This window comes from Tribolium castaneum, chromosome 1, assembly GCF_031307605.1.
Source record: "Tribolium castaneum strain GA2 chromosome 1, icTriCast1.1, whole genome shotgun sequence".
In the NCBI taxonomy this organism is placed as follows: Eukaryota; Metazoa; Arthropoda; class Insecta; order Coleoptera; family Tenebrionidae; genus Tribolium; species Tribolium castaneum.
Window position 1 is genome coordinate 1208214 of NC_087394.1, and position 22133 is coordinate 1230346.

General features: G+C 41.5%; 1 protein-coding gene across 1 annotated transcript; it reads left to right on the forward strand.

Moving 5' to 3' along the window:
* Positions 1-11824: 11824 nt before the first annotated feature.
* Positions 11825-12412, forward strand: LOC135267203 (histone H4-like). Its single transcript, XM_064359218.1, has one exon. It carries the CDS (start codon positions 11931-11933, stop codon positions 12240-12242), a length of 312 nt encoding a protein of 103 aa, XP_064215288.1. The 5' UTR covers positions 11825-11930; the 3' UTR covers positions 12243-12412.
* The last annotated feature ends 9721 nt before the right edge of the window (positions 12413-22133 follow it).

Sequence of the window (22133 nt, forward strand, 5' to 3'; positions counted from 1 at the left end):
CCCGGAAGTTGGATATCCCAATCGAGTTGGGATTTCTGATGTAGGTGGATTTTAAGAAGCTTTTTGAGCTCCTGATTACGCCTTTCCGTAGGGTTTTGCCGGGGCGTGTAGGTGGCGGTAGTCCATGGTTGGCATCCCCAACGTTGGCATGCTTTTGTCCATCTGCTGCTTGTGAACTGGGGGCCGTTGTCCGTGATGATGTTCTTGGGGTAGCCAAACCGGGCAAAAACTTCCTTGTCGAAGATTGTTATTATAGTTTTCGCACTGGCTTCTTGTACTGGGTACGCTTCGACCCATCGAGTAAATAGATCCGTGATTGTGACAATGAACCTATTGCCCCTGGGCGTGATGGGATAAGGCCCCATGACATCGCAGGCGATGGTTTCGAAGGGCCTTTGGGGGCGACGCGGTCGTAACGGTGCAAGGGTTTGATTGGGGCGTTTTTTGAACCGCGCGCATAGTAAACATGTACTCACGTAGTCTCGCACGTCTTGTCTCAAGGAGGGCCAGTGAAAATTATTCCGAATTAGGCGCTCACTTTCGTCAGCCCCAGGGTGTCCAGCTAATGTTGCGTCGTGATGTTCGAAGAGCACGCGCTCCTTAATGCCAGCTGGTACGTAGAGCGTGTTCTTAGGGCGACGGCACAGGTAGCCATTGTCGATGCAATAGTTTTTGTAGAATCCACTTTGCCAACCGTTGCCTTCGGGGGGGTTTTCCTCCATGTCTCGGCGCTGGTTAATCAACCGTCGGGTTAAGGCATCGCTAATCTGAGCCTGTCGGACCTCTTCTGCTATGGTTAGGATTTTCTCCTGGGAAATTCCATCTTGTTTGTCGACCTCAGGTGGTGGTTCAGGTGGAGGCTCTTCGATGGGGGCTTCGTCTTCGGCAATCTCTTTATCGTGTCTTGGCATGTCTATTGAAACACTGGCGGGGCACGCACTTGCTTGGAGCGGTGTTGATGTCGCAGTGTCTTCGCTTTTTGCAGCAAGGGGGCTGTCATGGCGTTTTGGGGTCCCTTTTTCGAGGGCTTTGCTGTGGTAGAACACCTGGTTGTTCGGTACCTGACGAGCTTTAGTCGTGGTTTCGGAAGTGACAGCCAGTACCTCCTTGTCCAAGGAAGCGGTTGTCCTCGGCGTGGAGGCTACGTGCGAGCCAACGGCGCCGGCGACAGCGGTTTGGACCGAAACGGTCGTGTTCATAGGGGGCTGTACCTCCGAGGCAGGTCGAAATTCGGTTGCTGGTGTTGAGGTTACGGTTGAACCTTCGGTTTCGCGAATTTTTGGGGCTGCGGTTGAGCCTTGATTCGTAGTGGTTGCAGCAGCAAGGGGGCTGCTATTGCGTGGAGTTAGTTTAGCGACTGGGACAGTTACGGCCTCGATGATAGATTTGAAAATCGCAGCAGTTGTTTCCTTGTCCAAGGAAACGGTTGTTTTCGGCATGGGGGCTGCGTCAGAGCCAACGGTGCGCGTGAAAACGGGTGCTCTCGACGTGGGGGCTGCGGTAGAGCCGGCGGCACGTGGAGAATGACGTGGATGGGGCTGCGTTTCGAATTTCGGTTCAGGGGGCGCACTGTTTACTGTCGCGGATTTTTGTTTTGAAAAGTTGGGCGCCACTGGAAGCAGATTTTGGGGCCCCTCTTCCAGTAGGGGTTGAGGTTTGGCCTCGGCGAAGTTTACTGCTGGGGACCGGACGACATGGCTTTGGGCTGAGCCTTGGCGACGGCCCCATTTTCGTTTCCCGACGAAAATGTTCGTGGTTTCGCAGAGCAGTCCCGATGAAAGTGAAAGCCGGGACAAAAACGGCACTTTGGTAGCGAAGGGGGCTGCCGAGTGTGGTTCGAGGGTAAACGCTTTCTGTTTTCCTCTACTTGGATCATGGCTTCGATAAAATCGTTCATCGATTGCGGAAATACAGTTCCGCTAGCCGCAGCGAGTTCCGGTGTCAGCAACCCGGCTGTGAGTCGCACCAGTTGCGACTCCGGCAGTTCGGGTGCTACTCGCTTTGCTAGGAGCCATTTTCGTCGAAGAAAATGCTCCACGTTTTCGTTTCGTTGACCGTCGCCGTAGAGTGACGCTTTGAGTTTAAACAAATGACTCACCCCGTTGTATCGGTTCAGGAAAGCGGCGGTGAAATCCTCGTATGTGGGAATGAGCGCTCCGTTGAGTCTCCACCACTCTTTGGCGGGCCCCCGGAGTTGTGAAACGATTCTCTGAAGGCGAATCTCCTGGTTGTCGTTGTTGATTCGAAGGAGGCATGTGTCCAGGAATCGTTGTGGGTCCTCGTGATTTTCGCCGAAAAACTCTGGTAGTGGCAAGGGTTCTTGCGGTGCTGGAGTTTCGTTGTTGGTCCGGAGCGACTCATGGAACTGAGTTTGGGCTCTTGCAGCGTCGATTTGAGCTTGAATAAGCTCGCGAATGGCTTCGGTCAGGGCGTCCATGGCGTTGATTTGGTTTAATGTTGCACTAGCACGAGTACTGGGCATCACTTGGAGAGCATGAGGGTAAGGGTAGTGGATAAGTCGGCGTCTCCGACGTCGAAACAGCCCCACGTGTCGGGCGCCAAATTGTTACCGCGAAGCTTTTTGGCCCTTGTGGCGCAGCTCAGCGTAGCAGCGGTAACAATGGTCGTTACTTGTATGAAACTTCCTTTGAAGTCACGAACTGAAAAGTTCGGGGTTTGGTCGGAATGAAACTACTGAGTAAGCATTAAATGAGACAAGGGAAGGAAGGAAGAGCTGGTGGAGGGTCGATAGCGCCCATCGCAGAGACCAGCGTGGTGTTTAGAAGGGAATGAGTACAGGTTGAACACTCACTGACTTAGACTCACTTCATGACTGATTGATTACTCACTTGGTGTGGCTAAGGGTGGCTCGTTTTATGTTAAACAACCCTTAGCCGACATCCAATGGGCTCACAAGGGGTGAGTGTGGGTGGAGCGGTAATTCGTATTGAGGGGTTTTTCGCAGAATTGCGGGGAAAACCCAGAAGACTCTCGAGAGCGACTCGCGGATTGGTTGGGGCTGGTAACAAAGTTTTTATTGCCTAGAAAATAAACCCGACCGCGGACTAAACAAACACCACGCTCGCCAACATTAAAATTATCGGGGCCTCACACTAGACTTTGGCGTGATGACATCGTTCCTTTTTGACGATCGTCAATGTTTTCGAGCCGACGACAAAACCAATTTTGAAAAAAAGATTTTTCCTATATATTCTGAAATTTATATCAACGAAACGACTATTCTCAGGACCTAGTGACGTCCTTACAGACGCTCGCCGTACCGACGACTTATTCGCGGTTAAAGAGAACATCAAACTGCGACGTCGTCGACAGATACTTACTGGGTAAACGTGAAAAGTTGGTCTTTGGTCTGTCGAAAGTCTAATCTATCCTCTACCGAATGCCAATAAGAATTTTTTTAAATACTTTTGTTTTTGTGCGGAAAAATTCTTTCAAAACAGTCGATGCACGAAACGAAACCAACTACGAAACCGGAACTTTTTGGAAGATGACGGGCCCCAGGAGTCATTAGGGTACATTGAATGCAAACATTAAAAAAAAAATAGTTGTTTATGTTTTCTAAAAGTTTTTTCTATACTTTGGTCTTGATAAAAACAACGAAATCTCAAAAAACATTCGAAGATGCAAACGTTTGATGTAAACTGTTGTATGATAGAAAATGTCACAATAAAAACGTTTATTTTATTAATATTTGTTGTTTTAGTATACTTATAACTTTACCGATGTTTCATTATTGTACAATACTCTATTTTATAAATAAAATGCATTTCTAAATAGAAACAAATTTGATTCGTTTCGTTGCAATGCGTTGTCATCTATACGTTCTAACTATTAGCAACATTCACTGAAAACTATTTTTAAACTTATCAATTTTGTATTTCAATTTCAATTTCAATAGTTAGTTCTATCCACCTACGTAATACAAATTCTGTCACTTTACACAAACACAAAAATGTGTTATAGTGAAGAATATGTAGGTAGTTAGTTACCAACCTATACACGTTAAAATATACTTTGGTTTTATTTGTTTGCATCTTACTGTTTTGTTTTTCTTTACCTAAAGTAAAAACCAAAATTCAACTTGGAACCAAAATTATTATAGAAAAGAACAACAACAACAACAACAACAACAACAACAACAACAACAACAACAACAACAACAACAGATGACAATGTAGTTTACTTCTTTCGTTTATATGAGATGCTTTTTTTCAAGTGACACTTCACAAATTGTAAATTCTACTAAAACAGATATACCTAATGTCTGTTTGTCTCTTTCTCTCTCTCTCTTGCACTCAGTAATAAATTGGTACTTTTTAATAAATTAATAATACCTAGATAATAGGAAACTCTTTCCTTCGATGTCGACAATGGCGCGCGCGTATAAAATAAAAATAATTATAACTTGGAAGATAATTTAAAAATTATCACTAAAATATTTTTATTTATTTGCCTACGCAATTAGATAGAAATTTGGTAGAAATCTATTTTTACTAATTTGGATGATTTTTGATATATGAACCGAATATTTGATTGCATGTTTCAACAATAACTAAGATTAAATTCTCGAAACGTTTTACGTGGCGTATCATAATCTATTTTGCATTTAGATTAAAAAAAAGTATGTAATGTTTTGGTTAAGCACAAACGTGTTTCTAACTGTTTTTTTTTGTGATTTGAAGTAAAAAAAGTCATATACAAAATGAAAATTTTAAATATGATAGAAAGACAGATTGATAGATTAAGTAGTTTAAGTTTACTAGATATAGATAGTTTAAGTTTAATCTGGTTTTTTTTAATTCTTAAGCACACAACGTCAAAGAAGTTAATTAAAATGTTGCCAAATGTTTATAAATATTAGATCATTTGTCTGCTGATCTACTTAATTCATAAACTGAGTAAGTATTGTAGACTTTATTGAATCAATAAAAAATTTACAACTTTTGATGAAACAAATATGTTTTTTATAAAAAATATTTATAGTGTTAATTTGAAGATATTTAAAAAAATAATATTTGTTACAAATTTTTATTTTATTAACAAAAATTGAAATAGTCATTACAGAACGCCACCGAGTTACTTTAAAATTGAAGAGGATAATTAATAAATAAGTTTATTAAAAAATCGAGAAATATTTGTTTGAATAAGATAGATTTATACAAATTCATTATTGTTTTAAAAATTAGTAAACATGGTTTTCTTTATCTGTAGATATTATAGCTAATAAAGATGCGTAAATTTTCTAGATCAGGCAACTAACATTTTAAGCATTGTCATAAAATTGTCATTTTTTGACTATTTTTCATTTGGAAGTATATTAAGTATTTAATATAAATACTTTTTTTTTGTTTTAATCAGTTATTATTAATTCTATTACATTTATTTTTTTGTTTTGTTTTTACTTTCCAATATTAAAGCTTCTGTACTAATAATATTAGCTTTGTTTGCGTAGGATATTTAGGACTAATCCTAAATTAGTCCAAGACTCATTTAAAGCGCATGTGCGGTTCTGAACCAGCTATGGATTATCGTTTACCACAAACAATAATATACCGTTGTCAAGTATACAGTAAATGTTTAAAAATCGGAAAACCGCAAAAAATTATCACACATTTATAAAAGAGAAACATTGGTACAAAAAAGTGTAAAATGTAAAAAACTACTCATTTTCACATTCACAAAAGTTATTTTACAAATAATTTCGATTTAGTAATATATTAAATAAATCTCAATAATAAAATAGACAGTAAAGCACCAAAACACGAGAGTAACAAAGACAAAACCGCTTTCGTCAACTGCGCAAGTCTAGAACTAAAAATCTTTGATCGAATGAACATGAAGATCGTTTGGACTGGTTCTGAACTGATCCGGTATCTAGGTTATATTCTCGACCGTGAACGACGGCCTGTAACTAAAAGTTCAGGTTTTTTTCTCATATGTACTGTGCATGCAATTAATGCCAGAACAAGCTCATCGATCGCTATCGTGAACAAAGCTTTTGATTCCCTATCTGTATACCTATGACTAAACGTAATTATCATAGTAAGATATTATTTTATTTATCTGTTTAAGGTTTGAGTATAATTGTACAAGTACAAGTATAGAGTTAAGAAGATAAAGTCAGGTTAGGTCAGGTCAGATCAGGTCGGGTCGGGTCGGGTCAAGTCGGGTCGGGTCGGGTCGGGTCGGGTCGGGTCGGGTCGGGTCGGGTCGGGTCGGGTCGAGTCGAGTCGAGTCGAGTCGGGTCGGGTCGGGTATTAGAGAGGGGTATTGAAAATGAAGAAATATAAGCAAAAACTTATAAGTGTGCAGAGGAAACTCCTTCGGCCCACATCTTGACTACGCACTCGCGAAGGGTAAGATAGCCACGGGAATGCTGAGATCTCTCGTATGTCGGCGGAGCGCGTTGTCAATTGACAACAAGCTCTTGTTGTACAAATCAGTGATCCGACCTACCATGACTTATGCTTCTGTGGCTTGGGCGTTCGCGCCCTGTAAGACTCGGATGCATAAGTTACAAACTTTCCAAAACAAATTTCTCCGTCAAGCATTCAACGCCCCGTGGTTTGTTCGCAACAACCAATTGCACCGAGAGGCGAAGATGCCGACGATGGAGGAATTCTTCCGTGAGACCGCCGAGCGAGCCTTTTCGAAGGCGGAAGCCCACCCGAACCCCCTGGTGCGAGAGGCCGTTGACTACGACGAAAACGGTCCGTCCAGATGCAAGAGGCCAAGGATGGCTCTCTTGTGATCGAAAAATGCCTTCTCACTCAGATCTTCCGAATCTGGTAAGCATCAAATGTCATTGCCACATTTATCTGTCGCAGCTCTTTTCAGATTCCATCAAATGGATCACTTCGGGGGAATCCCCGGAGCGCCCTCTTCTTTTCTTCTGGCGCCATGCAAACCGGCATGGCTACCCAGCGTGCGTTCAGGTATGAAGGACCAATGGTTCCGATCCCTAAGGTGACGCGAGGGGTTTTAGTGGGTATTGTCGGCTTGCACATTTACCGACCGAGTCCCACATAACCAGACCTAGTCTGGTATGCGTAAAAGCATTTCCCCTCAGATAATAGCAGAGGTCGCTTCTGGCTTCTATCGCCTTTCAAATTAAAGACAGTAGGAAGGTACTTGATAGAACAGGCAACAAGCATAAAGTGATAGAGCAATCTATCACGGCATGGCAAGCCAGATGGGACAACAGTTCCAAAAGAAAATGGACGCATCGCATCGTCTTATCTCGAACATAAGTCGGTAGATGGAAAGGAGAAAACCTGTGAGACAGGTAAATTACTACCTAATACAGTTTTTAATAGGACATAAGGCTTTTCTGTCATATCTACACCGTATGCATCGAGCAGATGATGACCGCTGTGTATACTGCAACGAGGAAGATACAGCCGAACATGTGTTTTTCGAAAACATGTGTTTTATCAACGCGATGCCATTCGATAGAAGTGGGAATTACAAATAAGTAATAAACTTATACATGATAATCTAGTTGAAAAAATGCTCGAGAACAATGAGCATTGGAGAACAGTACAGAAATTTACAGAGGAGATTTATAAAACTAAGAAAATGGGGGAAGAAGGAAGAAATCAATGTTCGAAAAGCTCTGATTCTTCGTAAACGAAAAGACGTAGAAAAATGCCCGCTGAGGGACCTAGATCATCTGCCGTAGGAGGCGGCCAGAAGATGTCTTGGGAACCAGCGTGCACGATCTAAGAACGGAGGCGCTAATTCCTGGAGAAAAAGAATAAGCTTTCACTCCTGACGGTATGGTCAGGTCAGGTCAGGTCAAGTGGCTGAGATGGGTGGCTTAGATTCTATACATTAGATATACCTTTTTCATTGCCTAGTATGGTTGAAAGTGTATTTTGGACATTTAAAAAAACCATACAAATCTTAAGAATGCATCAAGTTCAAGAAAATCTAAGAATGCTTCTCCTGTAGAAATGTCATAAAAAGATATTGGAAGATTAGAAATAATAGTTGTCTGAGATAGTTCAAGCATTAATAATTTTAAAATAGCAAACACATTATATCTTTGATCAAGTTTTGGGTATGGGAAAAAATTGACAAAAACACATTTTCTGAGCACAGAAGCTCGCCGGAAAAACGAAAACTGAACAATGTAAGGAGCTGTTTTAGCGCAATTCTTTAGATTTTATACGACAATTTAAAAAAAGTAAATTTTAGTCTATTTTCCAATTTAAGAAAAAAATACACTGGAAAAAATATAACGAAAATTTTCAAGATATCACAGCTCTAAAAAACTTGGTTTAAAAAGTTACCAGAATTGACCCACATGGATGGGATTCCAAACCCCGATTAACCAAGTGTATGTAATAAAAAGGTAGTTATAGTAAAAAGTAATCAAAAAATTGTTTTGCTAAATTATTGTTTTCTATGTGAGGCCATAAATTAATCATTCCACTCTTGTATATAGTTTTATAAATCGAATTTATAACAAACATTTAGGGTAGATATCTACTATAAAAGATTTGTTTATTATAATAAATTGTTAGTTAATTTCTTTGAGGAAAGTACTATTGATCTATTTATTTTTTATAATTATTAATAATAACTATTAGTGTACCTATTAATAGCGCAAAGTTGTACCTTTGTCGATTGAAGCATTTTCTCAAAATCGACAATATAAATTTGCGCTCGCAACACACATACACAAAACTTTTTCTGAATCTCCAAGTATTAACAATATACCATAATATTCAGAACAAAACCATGTAACAATTTATTAAAATTGGCAATTATTTATTTTCTGTTTACTCGTTGTTACTAGTAACTATAGCTAGTTACAAAAATCACTGGACATTTGATTTCAAAAAAAAAAAAATAATAATAATAATAAAAAATAAACAAAATGGGAGAACAAGCGTTTTTTTCAGTTATGTCGCTTTAAAGCGACAAAGTGACAGTTTTGGAGAAACGTCAACCTTACGTTGCTAATATAGACATTATAATATGTAATAATTATAAATGACAGCACAACAACTTATACTTATTTTAAGAAATCCGCGTCTTAATTATGCACCCAAATATAATACTAAATATTAAACTAAAAAGGATGTACAAACGAGAGAATGTTATAAATATTTTTTAAATTTCTAATTTAAGAGTTCGTCGCTGCTCCTTTCAGATTCCATCAAATGGATAACTTCGGGGGAAAACCCGGAGCGCCGTCTTCTTTTTTTTCTAAGGCAACACGGCATGGCATGGCTGCCCAGGGTGCGTTCAGGAATGAAGAACCAATGGTTCCGATTCCTCAGGTGAAATTGAATTCGTATCAGAATATGTAGTATTGTTTGTAATGTAATAACTAAAAAAAATGAAATTAAGACATATAGAAGAAACACTAAAGAGAGTTAAGAATTTGATTAATCCGAGATGTTACTTTCCTGCTATTTCTTGATTTCTTTTGCGTCGCACTTTTACCGATGTAATTTGTTTTTGCTGTTTCATTTTAAATTTAATTTAAAAAGAGCTTCGATTGATAAAAAAAAATCTAGATTTGAGTGGTCGGTCATTAGATTTATTTTTTACTTAATGAAACAAATTTTATTTACTTTTAAATGTTAATTGTGGTTCTGAAAAGAACCGATTTCATTTTTTTCTTCTTTTTAAACGATGAAAGAAAAAACTTCTCTATTTTGAACTTGTGTATTTGGTGACGGCTTTGGTACCTTCAGAGACTGCGTGCTTTGCCAATTCACCAGGCAACAAGAGACGAACCGCTGTTTGAATTTCCCGGCTCGTAATCGTCGAACGCTTGTTGTAATGCGCAAGACGAGAAGCTTCAGCGGCGATCCGTTCAAAGATATCATTAACGAAACTGTTCATGATGCTCATCGCCTTGCTCGAAATACCGGTATCGGGGTGTACTTGCTTCAATACCTTATAAATATAGATTGCATAGCTTTCCTTCCTCCTGCGCTTCTTTTTCTTGTCGCTCTTCGAAATATTCTTTTGAGCTTTTCCAGCCTTTTTCGCTGCTTTACCGCTTGTCTTTGGTGGCATATTTTTTAATATTTCTAATCTTAATAAAGAAAAAAAAAACACGACACAAACGAACTGTAATACGCACAACGAACACAAAATATACCTGTCAACTTGAAAGTTCAAGCTAAAATCATGGTGCACTAATTCAATTCAAATACGTTTATTCAAAATAAATTACATTTCAAAAGGGATTTTGATAAAATATATACAAGATATTTATAACTTAATCTACGAGTCCGGACTGTTTTAGGCTTTTGGCCTCTTCAGTCAAGGAAATGGATGAATGTTGTGTGGGAGTGTGTGTGTCGTCGGGTGGTGAGTGAAAGAGTGAGAAGTTTGGGGCTCGTAGGAAGCTGTGGATGTGGATGTCGTCGTGGGTGTCTTGTCGGTGTCGTCAGTGGCGTCTCATTGTGAGGGGCGTCTCTTCAACGAGAAGTTGAAGATTGTCGGGCAGGTCGGGGTACAGCGCTGAGAGAAGCGCCGTGGGTGGATGGGGCAGTTTTCTTCTGGGGATCCGGGGGACTCGGTTGCGAAGAGTGTTGTCGCGTGTGAGAAACTTATGTGAAGTGTTGAGTGTGTTTTGGGCAATTGTGTTGTTGTTGTTGAGTGTGCGTTTGATGTAGTTTTGTTGGAGTTTGTGAAGACGGTCTGTGATGGGGGTGGTGTTTGTGTCCTGGTGGAGGGAATTGCTGGCGTGGAAGCGGTCGAGGCGGTGAATTCGGCGAAGGATTTGTCGTTCGCATGTGGCAATGCGATGTGTCTTGGTGTGTGGGAGAGATGCGTAGATGGGGGCTCGGTACTCGATGACGGGTCGGATGAATGTGTTGTAGGTGTGGAGAAGAGTGCGGGAATGGCACCCTTGGAAGTTTCCCATGAGATGGCGGAGGAGGTTGGATCGGTTGCGGACTTTCTTGAGCGTGTTCTGGAGGTCGGTGTCGAGTGAGCATGTGTTCTTGAAGTACCGATCAATTAAAACGATTTGTTTACCTACCCTTAACCAGAGCGAACAATCATAAATAAAAGCATCATTGTTTTTATTGTTTGACAGAGTTTAAAATTCATTATGATCCGCGTACTGTTACTTTAATTACTGTCAATATTGCGAAACATTTTCATTTGTAAACAATTTTGTGGTTCTGAAAAGAACCGTTTTTTTTTTTGTTTATTTTTTCATTTTAAGCTCGTTCTCCTCGAATACGTCTTGCCAGTTGGATGTCTTTAGGCATGATGGTGACGCGTTTTGCATGGATGGCACATAAATTTGTATCTTCAAAAAGTCCGACAAGATACGCTTCACTCGCTTCTTGGAGTGCCATAACGGCAGAACTTTGGAAACGAAGATCGGTCTTGAAATCCTGGGCTATTTCCCTGACCAAGCGTTGGAAGGGCAATTTACGAATCAACAGTTCGGTGCTTTTCTGATAACGACGAATTTCACGCAGTGCCACTGTACCGGGCCTGTAGCGATGAGGTTTTTTCACTCCTCCAGTGGCGGGTGCGCTTTTTCTTGCTGCCTTAGTGGCAAGCTGTTTTCGTGGAGCTTTTCCACCGGTCGATTTACGAGCAGTTTGTTTGGTACGGGCCATTTTTTTGACTACTTCTTTATCCCTCAACTACACATACACACACATAAACACCTACGTACGTCACTAACAACGGCGACGGTTCATATGACCCTGCAACAAAATTTTTCGCCGTATTTTATTAACTAGGGTGACACTATGCGTTATCTGATTGGTCAAAAAAGTAACTTAAGAGGCGGAGCGAAACTAAACTATAAAATGAGTTGACTAATCTGGCGAGCAGGTAGTTGTTTTCGACGAAGCAGTCAAATCTGTGTCGTTTTCTTTTGTGAAACAAAGCTTAATTTGAATCAATAATCATTCAAAATGACCGGTCGTGGCAAAGGTGGAAAGGGATTGGGAAAAGGTGGAGCAAAACGTCATCGTAAAGTTTTACGTGATAACATCCAGGGCATCACGAAGCCCGCGATCAGAAGATTGTCACGTCGTGGAGGAGTGAAACGTATCTCCGGTCTCATTTACGAAGAAACCAGAGGTGTCCTGAAGGTATTCCTCGAAAACGTCATTCGTGATGCCGTCACCTACACCGAACACGCAAAACGTAAAACCGTCACCGCCATGGATGTCGTTTACGCTTTGAAGCGTCAAGGGCGTACACTTTACGGTTTTGGCGGTTAAGTTTTTTTTATAACCTATGTTTTATCTATGAGACTACGAGGCGACGACAATACCGGTATACCAGCATTGTTTGGTTTTTATGTTTCTTCCTCATCGTTAGTTACATCAATCTACTCTCTACTATTCATCGCATTTTAATTTTCGACGAAAAAAAACGGTTCTTTTCAGAACCACAAAAATATTTCTAAACAAATGAAAAAAGTACGTATCACAAGGCTCTCAGTTAAACCACCAGTATAATAAATGTTTGATTTCCAAACTGTTTTTATATTTCTAGGAAATGTAACAAATAAAGTTGTGTGGTTTTTATGACTTTGTTGTTTAATCAATCGTATGCTTTTCCTTAAAGGGATGAATTTTGACTTTTCAGAGATAAATAATAATTACCACTAAAGAAAGAAAACATCAAAGCCTAACCGATATACATGGATTAGCTAGCCCCCCACCGGCGCGGCGTGTAGCTCGCCGTCTAGGAGAGGCAATAAAAATTTACCTGCTTTTAAACTATTAAGAAAATAAAACATCTTGAGTGCTCTTTTTTTTTTTTTAAATCGTGCAATAAATTTTTGCCAAGTTTTATGTAACTTTAAGTAGGTATGTTTATTTACTCTTTAAAAAAAGTTTGTGATTCTTTTTTTTATTTGTTAAAAAAATGATGGCCCTGAGAAGGGCCGATATTATTATTTTTTTGTAGCTTGCTGCTTCTCACAGCAACTAGAGAGACAACAGTTAGCTGTTTATGGTTTCTTTTCGGTTTTTTTCGGCAAAAGGACCGCCTGGATGTTGGGTAAAACACCACCTTGAGCGATTGTCACACCGGAAAGGAGCTTGTTTAATTCTTCGTCATTTCTGATGGCCAATTGAAGATGACGTGGAATAATACGAGTTTTTTTGTTGTCACGAGCAGCATTTCCAGCCAATTCAAGAACTTCAGCGGCAAGATATTCCATCACAGCCGCCAAATAAACTGGAGCACCGGCACCGACTCGTTCGGCGTAATTACCTTTACGAAGTAAACGATGTATTCTTCCAACAGGAAACTGAAGACCGGCCCTGCTCGAACGAGACTTGGCTTTTCCTTTTACCTTTCCTCCTTTTCCACGTCCAGACATGTTGATATGATGGTGGTTTTCGTAGTTTATGGAAAAGTCAAAATAAACTATAAGAATATGCTGCGCGTATAACTTGTATGCTACTACTGCGACTGCGAATGACTAAAGTTGCGTTTCTGGCTTCGTATTTATACGGTTACTTATAGAGAAGTCGTATTTCTGACTGGATGATTATACTAAAAGGTGGGGTCTTGATTCGGAGTAAATTCGTATATAAAACATTTTTAACAAGTAGTGCACCAGTTCCTTTCGCGCTCTCGAGGTGAACACATCGAGTCTCTGCGCTGACTCTGATCGCTCAGCCACTCGATTGTTTGCTAAGTGAAGTGACAGTGAAATCCAAAGTGATAAATTGCAAAAGTTTCCACAATGGAGAACGAGCGTCGGCTCCGCTCCAAGGGCCCGGTGAAACACTCACCAAAAAAACCCCTCAACCTACCCACTTCACTTCCGTCTTCTGCAAACTCTCCAAAAACGCTTCCCCAAAACAAACCCATCCCGTCCCTTATGGACAAAAAAAATTTTGCCACCCCCACAAACTCACGCCACTACATTAAAATCCACAAAACACACCCAACAACGTTCACGCACACCCTCACCATCAAACTCCGAAACATCAGCATCCTTTTCGTCTACCACTTCGGAAAAATCGTCTTCAACTACCACTTCAAAAAAACTCTCATTTCGCTACTCAATCCAAAACATCCCTGCCCCACTCGCCACTCAAAAAAGCTTTTACTCTCACCTCATTTCACTCGGCCTCCACCAAATTGACTCTCTAAAAGTCAATTACAACAAATCCGCTCTTCTTGTTCTTTCCAGGCAACTTACCCCTATCCAAATTTCAACGCTTCAAGCTGGCTTCCCTGGCTCGAAAATCCAGTTCAAACTCTTAAACCCCACACGCCTCCTACCCCAAATCGAACCCAAACCCATCACTTTTTCCATCGTTGTCAGAGACGTCAGCTCTGACATCGAACCCCAAGACGTCATTTCAGCCCTGAATAATTTCCACATTCAAAAAGTTTGGCGCATCATTTCCGCCAAAACCAACAAACCAACTCCTCTCATGCGTATCGTGACACCGGACAAAACGGCGATCGACACACTCCTGTCAAATGGCCTTTCACTTTTCGGCCACGTTCACCCCTGCGAGCCGTCGCACCCCCCAAAACCAGCCCCTCTCCAGTGCGCCAAGTGCTTCACATTTGGCCATTCTTTTTCCCAATGCCCCAACAAGCCCATCTGCCCCACTTGCCCCGACAATCATCGGTCAAAACCGTGCCCTTCCGCAGTTTCAAACCCCAAATGCCCCAAATGCCAGGGGAATCACCCCGCTTGGTCCCGAGATTGCCCCCAATTTATCAAACCCTCCCAAATGACCCCAGAAACTCCCGTCGTTCCCATCAAAATCGTTGACAAGGAATTCGATCCCGAAAATTCTGACGACGACTCCGACGAGCGCGAACCCTTCGTTTCTGCCCGTCAATTCCTACGCTTCATCACAAAAACCCTTTTTGACCTTTTTCCGTTCGAGAAACAGAAAATCCAATCTGTTCTCGAACATTCCGCTCGCGCTTGTCTCCGACGCGATCTAAAAATCTCACACTCATCAAACAAAATTCACTTCACTTTTGGATAAATCCACCATTTCGGTGAATCCTTCTGGCCCCCGTTTCAAAAATGGCTTCTCTGAATTTCGCCACAGTCAATACGGGAGGGATTTCTCGTAAATTTGCCTCCTTGAGACATTTTCTACACATCGACCAAATTCACATCGCAGCAATCACAGAGACACAATCCAAACGACCCGTAAACATCACAGGCTTCCACTCCTACAACAAACTCAGCCCCACAACCCGAGCCAAACACGGCGTCACACTTCTTGTCTCAACTTCACTCGCTTCATCTCAACACATCTTACCCCCTCATCTTGACCACCTTCAAGCCGTTGCAGCCACCATTCACATTAACAATTTAAACATTCTGTTTATTTGTTATTACAATCCTCCTCTCGAAACCGTCAGTACCCAACTCCTCGATTACACTTCCACATTCAGACACGCAGTCATTCTCGGAGACTTCAACGCTCGACACACCGATTTTGGTGACACAATTCCAAACACAAACGGCAGACACCTCACACGCTCTCTCAACACTCTTCCTCTTTGTCGTCTTCGAAATCAATTTCCCACACTCATCAATCACGTTGGCACATCGATCGTAGACCACATCATTGTGACCGATAATCTCACACACATCACAAACACAGACTCTTTCATTGGCACCACAGTCACCTCCGATCATCTCCCTCTTGTCTCAAACTTCACACTTCAAGGCCCCCAACCGCGACCCACGCACATCCCCATTTTCGATTTCAACAACACAAACTGGACCGACTTTCAAAATTACATCACAAACAACCTCCCACACATTGACGACACACTTGACCCCAACACCATTGACACACAAGTAACACAACTAACACAACTCATCAAACAAGCTCAAACACTTTTTGTACCCATCAAACACATTCCAACAAATCGCAAACCATTGCCCCCTCAAATCCTTGCCCTCATCCGAGTCAAACGCCGAATTTATCGCGAATTCGTGCAAACCAGATCTCCAGTCCTCAAAACTGTCTTTAACCGTCTCAATGCACAAATAAGACGTGACATCAACCAATTTCGTCTTGCCCACTGGTCAAACAGTTGTAGCTCCCTCGATTACCGAGACGGTAAAAAGTTTTGGGACAAATTCAATTCACTCACAGGCCGAAAATCTCACCCCATCCACCATTTGTCAGTCAACAACACCATTTTTAACACCCCACAAGACAAAGCAAATTGTTTTGCTGCTACCCTCCAAAACATCCACCAAGTCCCCAATGACCCACATTTCAACCAACACTTTTTTAACACAGTCACTAACAACACTCTCCGTTTCAGGCAAAACCTCCCCCGACTTGACTACGACGCTGACCTCGACCCAGACCCCGACCCAGACTTTCCACCCGACAACCCGGACTTGACCGCTCCAACCACCGACGACGAGATCAAAGCCCTCATTATCCGGCTGAAGAACTCGAAAGCCCCAGGACCAGACCAGATCAAACCCATTCTTCTCAAACATCTCCCTGACACAGCCATCACATCCATCACCACAATTTACAATTCTTGCTTCAATTCCGGTCACTTTCCAACCCCATGGAAAGAAGCCACCACCATCACGATTCCCAAGCCCAACAAAGACCCCAACAACCCACTTTCTTATCGTCCCATCTCTCTCCTCAACATTCTGGGAAAAATCTTCGAAACAATTCTTGCCTCTCGTCTCCGACACACTCTCGAAGAAAACAACCTACTGCCCCCTGAACAATTCGGTTTTCGCCCCCATCGCTCCACTTCCGACCCCACTTTCGAACTCTTCACCGACTCAACCCGGAGTGCCAATCTCGGCCAGTGCACACTAGCCGTCTTCTTGGACGTCGGACGTGCATTTGACCGTGTTTGGCACGATGGTCTCATCCAAAAATTTCTTTCCCACAACATCAACCTCAACTTCATCAAATTAATCGACTCTTTTCTCTCAAACCGCTCCTGCAAAGTCAAAGTCCAAAATTCCTTTTCTTATCCCGTCCCCCTTCTCTCCGGGGTCCCTCAAGGCTCCGTTCTGTCGCCCATTCTTTACATTTTTTACAGTTCTGATTTTCCTGTTTCAGATCTTCACCAGACCAAAACCCGCTTCTTCGCCGACGACACCGCCCTCTGGACATCCCGGACCACCGCCGCCTCAGCCTCCAGGACCCTGCAGCCCCTCCTCAACCAGATCTCCACATGGACTCGCAAGTGGAGAGTGAAGATCAACCCCACAAAATCCACCGCCATCCTCTTCAAACACCCCAACCTCACACGAAACAAGAAATTCGACCCACGCGACATCACCATCACACTCGACAACACACCCATCGACCTTGTGCCATCCACAAGGTACCTAGGAATCACCTACACACACACATGCTCACTCGACACCGACCTCCAGAACACGCTCAAGAAAGTCCGCAACCGATCCAACCTCCTCCGCCATCTCATGGGAAACTTCCAAGGGTGCCATTCCCGCACTCTTCTCCACACCTACAACACATTCATCCGACCCGTCATCGAGTACCGAGCCCCCATCTACGCATCTCTCCCACACACCAAGACACATCGCATTGCCACATGCGAACGACAAATCCTTCGCCGAATTCACCGCCTCGACCGCTTCCACGCCAGCAATTCCCTCCACCAGGACACAAACACCACCCCCATCACAGACCGTCTTCACAAACTCCAACAAAACTACATCAAACGCACACTCAACAACAACAACACAATTGCCCAAAACACACTCAACACTTCACATAAGTTTCTCACACGCGACAACACTCTTCGCAACCGAGTCCCCCGGATCCCCAGAAGAAAACTGCCCCATCCACCCACGGCGCTTCTCTCAGCGCTGTACCCCGACCTGCCCGACAATCTTCAACTTCTCGTTGAAGAGACGCCCCTCACAATGAGACGCCACTGACGACACCGACAAGACACCCACGACGACATCCACATCCACAGCTTCCTACGAGCCCCAAACTTCTCACTCTTTCACTCACCACCCGACGACACACACACTCCCACACAACATTCATCCATTTCCTTGACTGAAGAGGCCAAAAGCCTAAAACAGTCCGGACTCGTAGATTAAGTTGTAAATATCTTGTATATATTTTATCAAAATCCCTTTTGAAATGTAATTATTTTGAATAAACGTATTTTGAATTGAATTGAATAGTGCACCATGATTTTAGCTTGAACTTTCAAGTTGACAGGTATATTTTGTGTTCGTTGTGCGTATTACAGTTCGTTTGTGTCGTGTTTTTTTTTTCTTTATTAAGATTAGAAATATTAAAAAATATGCCACCAAAGACAAGCGGTAAAGCAGCGAAAAAGGCTGGAAAAGCTCAAAAGAATATTTCGAAGAGCGACAAGAAAAAGAAGCGCAGGAGGAAGGAAAGCTATGCAATCTATATTTATAAGGTATTGAAGCAAGTACACCCCGATACCGGTATTTCGAGCAAGGCGATGAGCATCATGAACAGTTTCGTTAATGATATCTTTGAACGGATCGCCGCTGAAGCTTCTCGTCTTGCGCATTACAACAAGCGTTCGACGATTACGAGCCGGGAAATTCAAACAGCGGTTCGTCTCTTGTTGCCTGGTGAATTGGCAAAGCACGCAGTCTCTGAAGGTACCAAAGCCGTCACCAAATACACAAGTTCAAAATAGAGAAGTTTTTTCTTTCATCGTTTAAAAAGAAGAAAAAAATGAAATCGGTTCTTTTCAGAACCACAATTAACATTTAAAAGTAAATAAAATTTGTTTCATTAAGTAAAAAATAAATCTAATGACCGACCACTCAAATCTAGATTTTTTTTTATCAATCGAAGCTCTTTTTAAATTAAATTTAAAATGAAACAGCAAAAACAAATTACATCGGTAAAAGTGCGACGCAAAAGAAATCAAGAAATAGCAGGAAAGTAACATCTCGGATTAATCAAATTCTTAACTCTCTTTAGTGTTTCTTCTATATGTCTTAATTTCATTTTTTTTAGTTATTACATTACAAACAATACTACATATTCTGATACGAATTCAATTTCACCTGAGGAATCGGAACCATTGGTTCTTCATTCCTGAACGCACCCTGGGCAGCCATGCCATGCCGTGTTGCCTTAGAAAAAAAAGAAGACGGCGCTCCGGGTTTTCCCCCGAAGTTATCCATTTGATGGAATCTGAAAGGAGCAGCGACGAACTCTTAAATTAGAAATTTAAAAAATATTTATAACATTCTCTCGTTTGTACATCCTTTTTAGTTTAATATTTAGTATTATATTTGGGTGCATAATTAAGACGCGGATTTCTTAAAATAAGTATAAGTTGTTGTGCTGTCATTTATAATTATTACATATTATAATGTCTATATTAGCAACGTAAGGTTGACGTTTCTCCAAAACTGTCACTTTGTCGCTTTAAAGCGACATAACTGAAAAAAACGCTTGTTCTCCCATTTTGTTTATTTTTTATTATTATTATTATTTTTTTTTTTTTGAAATCAAATGTCCAGTGATTTTTGTAACTAGCTATAGTTACTAGTAACAACGAGTAAACAGAAAATAAATAATTGCCAATTTTAATAAATTGTTACATGGTTTTGTTCTGAATATTATGGTATATTGTTAATACTTGGAGATTCAGAAAAAGTTTTGTGTATGTGTGTTGCGAGCGCAAATTTATATTGTCGATTTTGAGAAAATGCTTCAATCGACAAAGGTACAACTTTGCGCTATTAATAGGTACACTAATAGTTATTATTAATAATTATAAAAAATAAATAGATCAATAGTACTTTCCTCAAAGAAATTAACTAACAATTTATTATAATAAACAAATCTTTTATAGTAGATATCTACCCTAAATGTTTGTTATAAATTCGATTTATAAAACTATATACAAGAGTGGAATGATTAATTTATGGCCTCACATAGAAAACAATAATTTAGCAAAACAATTTTTTGATTACTTTTTACTATAACTACCTTTTTATTACATACACTTGGTTAATCGGGGTTTGGAATCCCATCCATGTGGGTCAATTCTGGTAACTTTTTAAACCAAGTTTTTTAGAGCTGTGATATCTTGAAAATTTTCGTTATATTTTTTCCAGTGTATTTTTTTCTTAAATTGGAAAATAGACTAAAATTTACTTTTTTTAAATTGTCGTATAAAATCTAAAGAATTGCGCTAAAACAGCTCCTTACATTGTTCAGTTTTCGTTTTTCCGGCGAGCTTCTGTGCTCAGAAAATGTGTTTTTGTCAATTTTTTCCCATACCCAAAACTTGATCAAAGATATAATGTGTTTGCTATTTTAAAATTATTAATGCTTGAACTATCTCAGACAACTATTATTTCTAATCTTCCAATATCTTTTTATGACATTTCTACAGGAGAAGCATTCTTAGATTTTCTTGAACTTGATGCATTCTTAAGATTTGTATGGTTTTTTTAAATGTCCAAAATACACTTTCAACCATACTAGGCAATGAAAAAGGTATATCTAATGTATAGAATCTAAGCCACCCATCTCAGCCACTTGACCTGACCTGACCTGACCATACCGTCAGGAGTGAAAGCTTATTCTTTTTCTCCAGGAATTAGCGCCTCCGTTCTTAGATCGTGCACGCTGGTTTCCAAGACATCTTCTGGCCGCCTCCTACGGCAGATGATCTAGGTCCCTCAGCGGGCATTTTTCTACGTCTTTTCGTTTACGAAGAATCAGAGCTTTTCGAACATTGATTTCTTCCTTCTTCCCCCATTTTCTTAGTTTTATAAATCTCCTCTGTAAATTTCTGTACTGTTCTCCAATGCTCATTGTTCTCGAGCATTTTTTCAACTAGATTATCATGTATAAGTTTATTACTTATTTGTAATTCCCACTTCTATCGAATGGCATCGCGTTGATAAAACACATGTTTTCGAAAAACACATGTTCGGCTGTATCTTCCTCGTTGCAGTATACACAGCGGTCATCATCTGCTCGATGCATACGGTGTAGATATGACAGAAAAGCCTTATGTCCTATTAAAAACTGTATTAGGTAGTAATTTACCTGTCTCACAGGTTTTCTCCTTTCCATCTACCGACTTATGTTCGAGATAAGACGATGCGATGCGTCCATTTTCTTTTGGAACTGTTGTCCCATCTGGCTTGCCATGCCGTGATAGATTGCTCTATCACTTTATGCTTGTTGCCTGTTCTATCAAGTACCTTCCTACTGTCTTTAATTTGAAAGGCGATAGAAGCCAGAAGCGACCTCTGCTATTATCTGAGGGGAAATGCTTTTACGCATACCAGACTAGGTCTGGTTATGTGGGACTCGGTCGGTAAATGTGCAAGCCGACAATACCCACTAAAACCCCTCGCGTCACCTTAGGGATCGGAACCATTGGTCCTTCATACCTGAACGCACGCTGGGTAGCCATGCCGGTTTGCATGGCGCCAGAAGAAAAGAAGAGGGCGCTCCGGGGATTCCCCCGAAGTGATCCATTTGATGGAATCTGAAAAGAGCTGCGACAGATAAATGTGGCAATGACATTTGATGCTTACCAGATTCGGAAGATCTGAGTGAGAAGGCATTTTTCGATCACAAGAGAGCCATCCTTGGCCTCTTGCATCTGGACGGACCGTTTTCGTCGTAGTCAACGGCCTCTCGCACCAGGGGGTTCGGGTGGGCTTCCGCCTTCGAAAAGGCTCGCTCGGCGGTCTCACGGAAGAATTCCTCCATCGTCGGCATCTTCGCCTCTCGGTGCAATTGGTTGTTGCGAACAAACCACGGGGCGTTGAATGCTTGACGGAGAAATTTGTTTTGGAAAGTTTGTAACTTATGCATCCGAGTCTTACAGGGCGCGAACGCCCAAGCCACAGAAGCATAAGTCATGGTAGGTCGGATCACTGATTTGTACAACAAGAGCTTGTTGTCAATTGACAACGCGCTCCGCCGACATACGAGAGATCTCAGCATTCCCGTGGCTATCTTACCCTTCGCGAGTGCGTAGTCAAGATGTGGGCCGAAGGAGTTTCCTCTGCACACTTATAAGTTTTTGCTTATATTTCTTCATTTTCAATACCCCTCTCTAATACCCGACCCGACCCGACTCGACTCGACTCGACCCGACCCGACCCGACC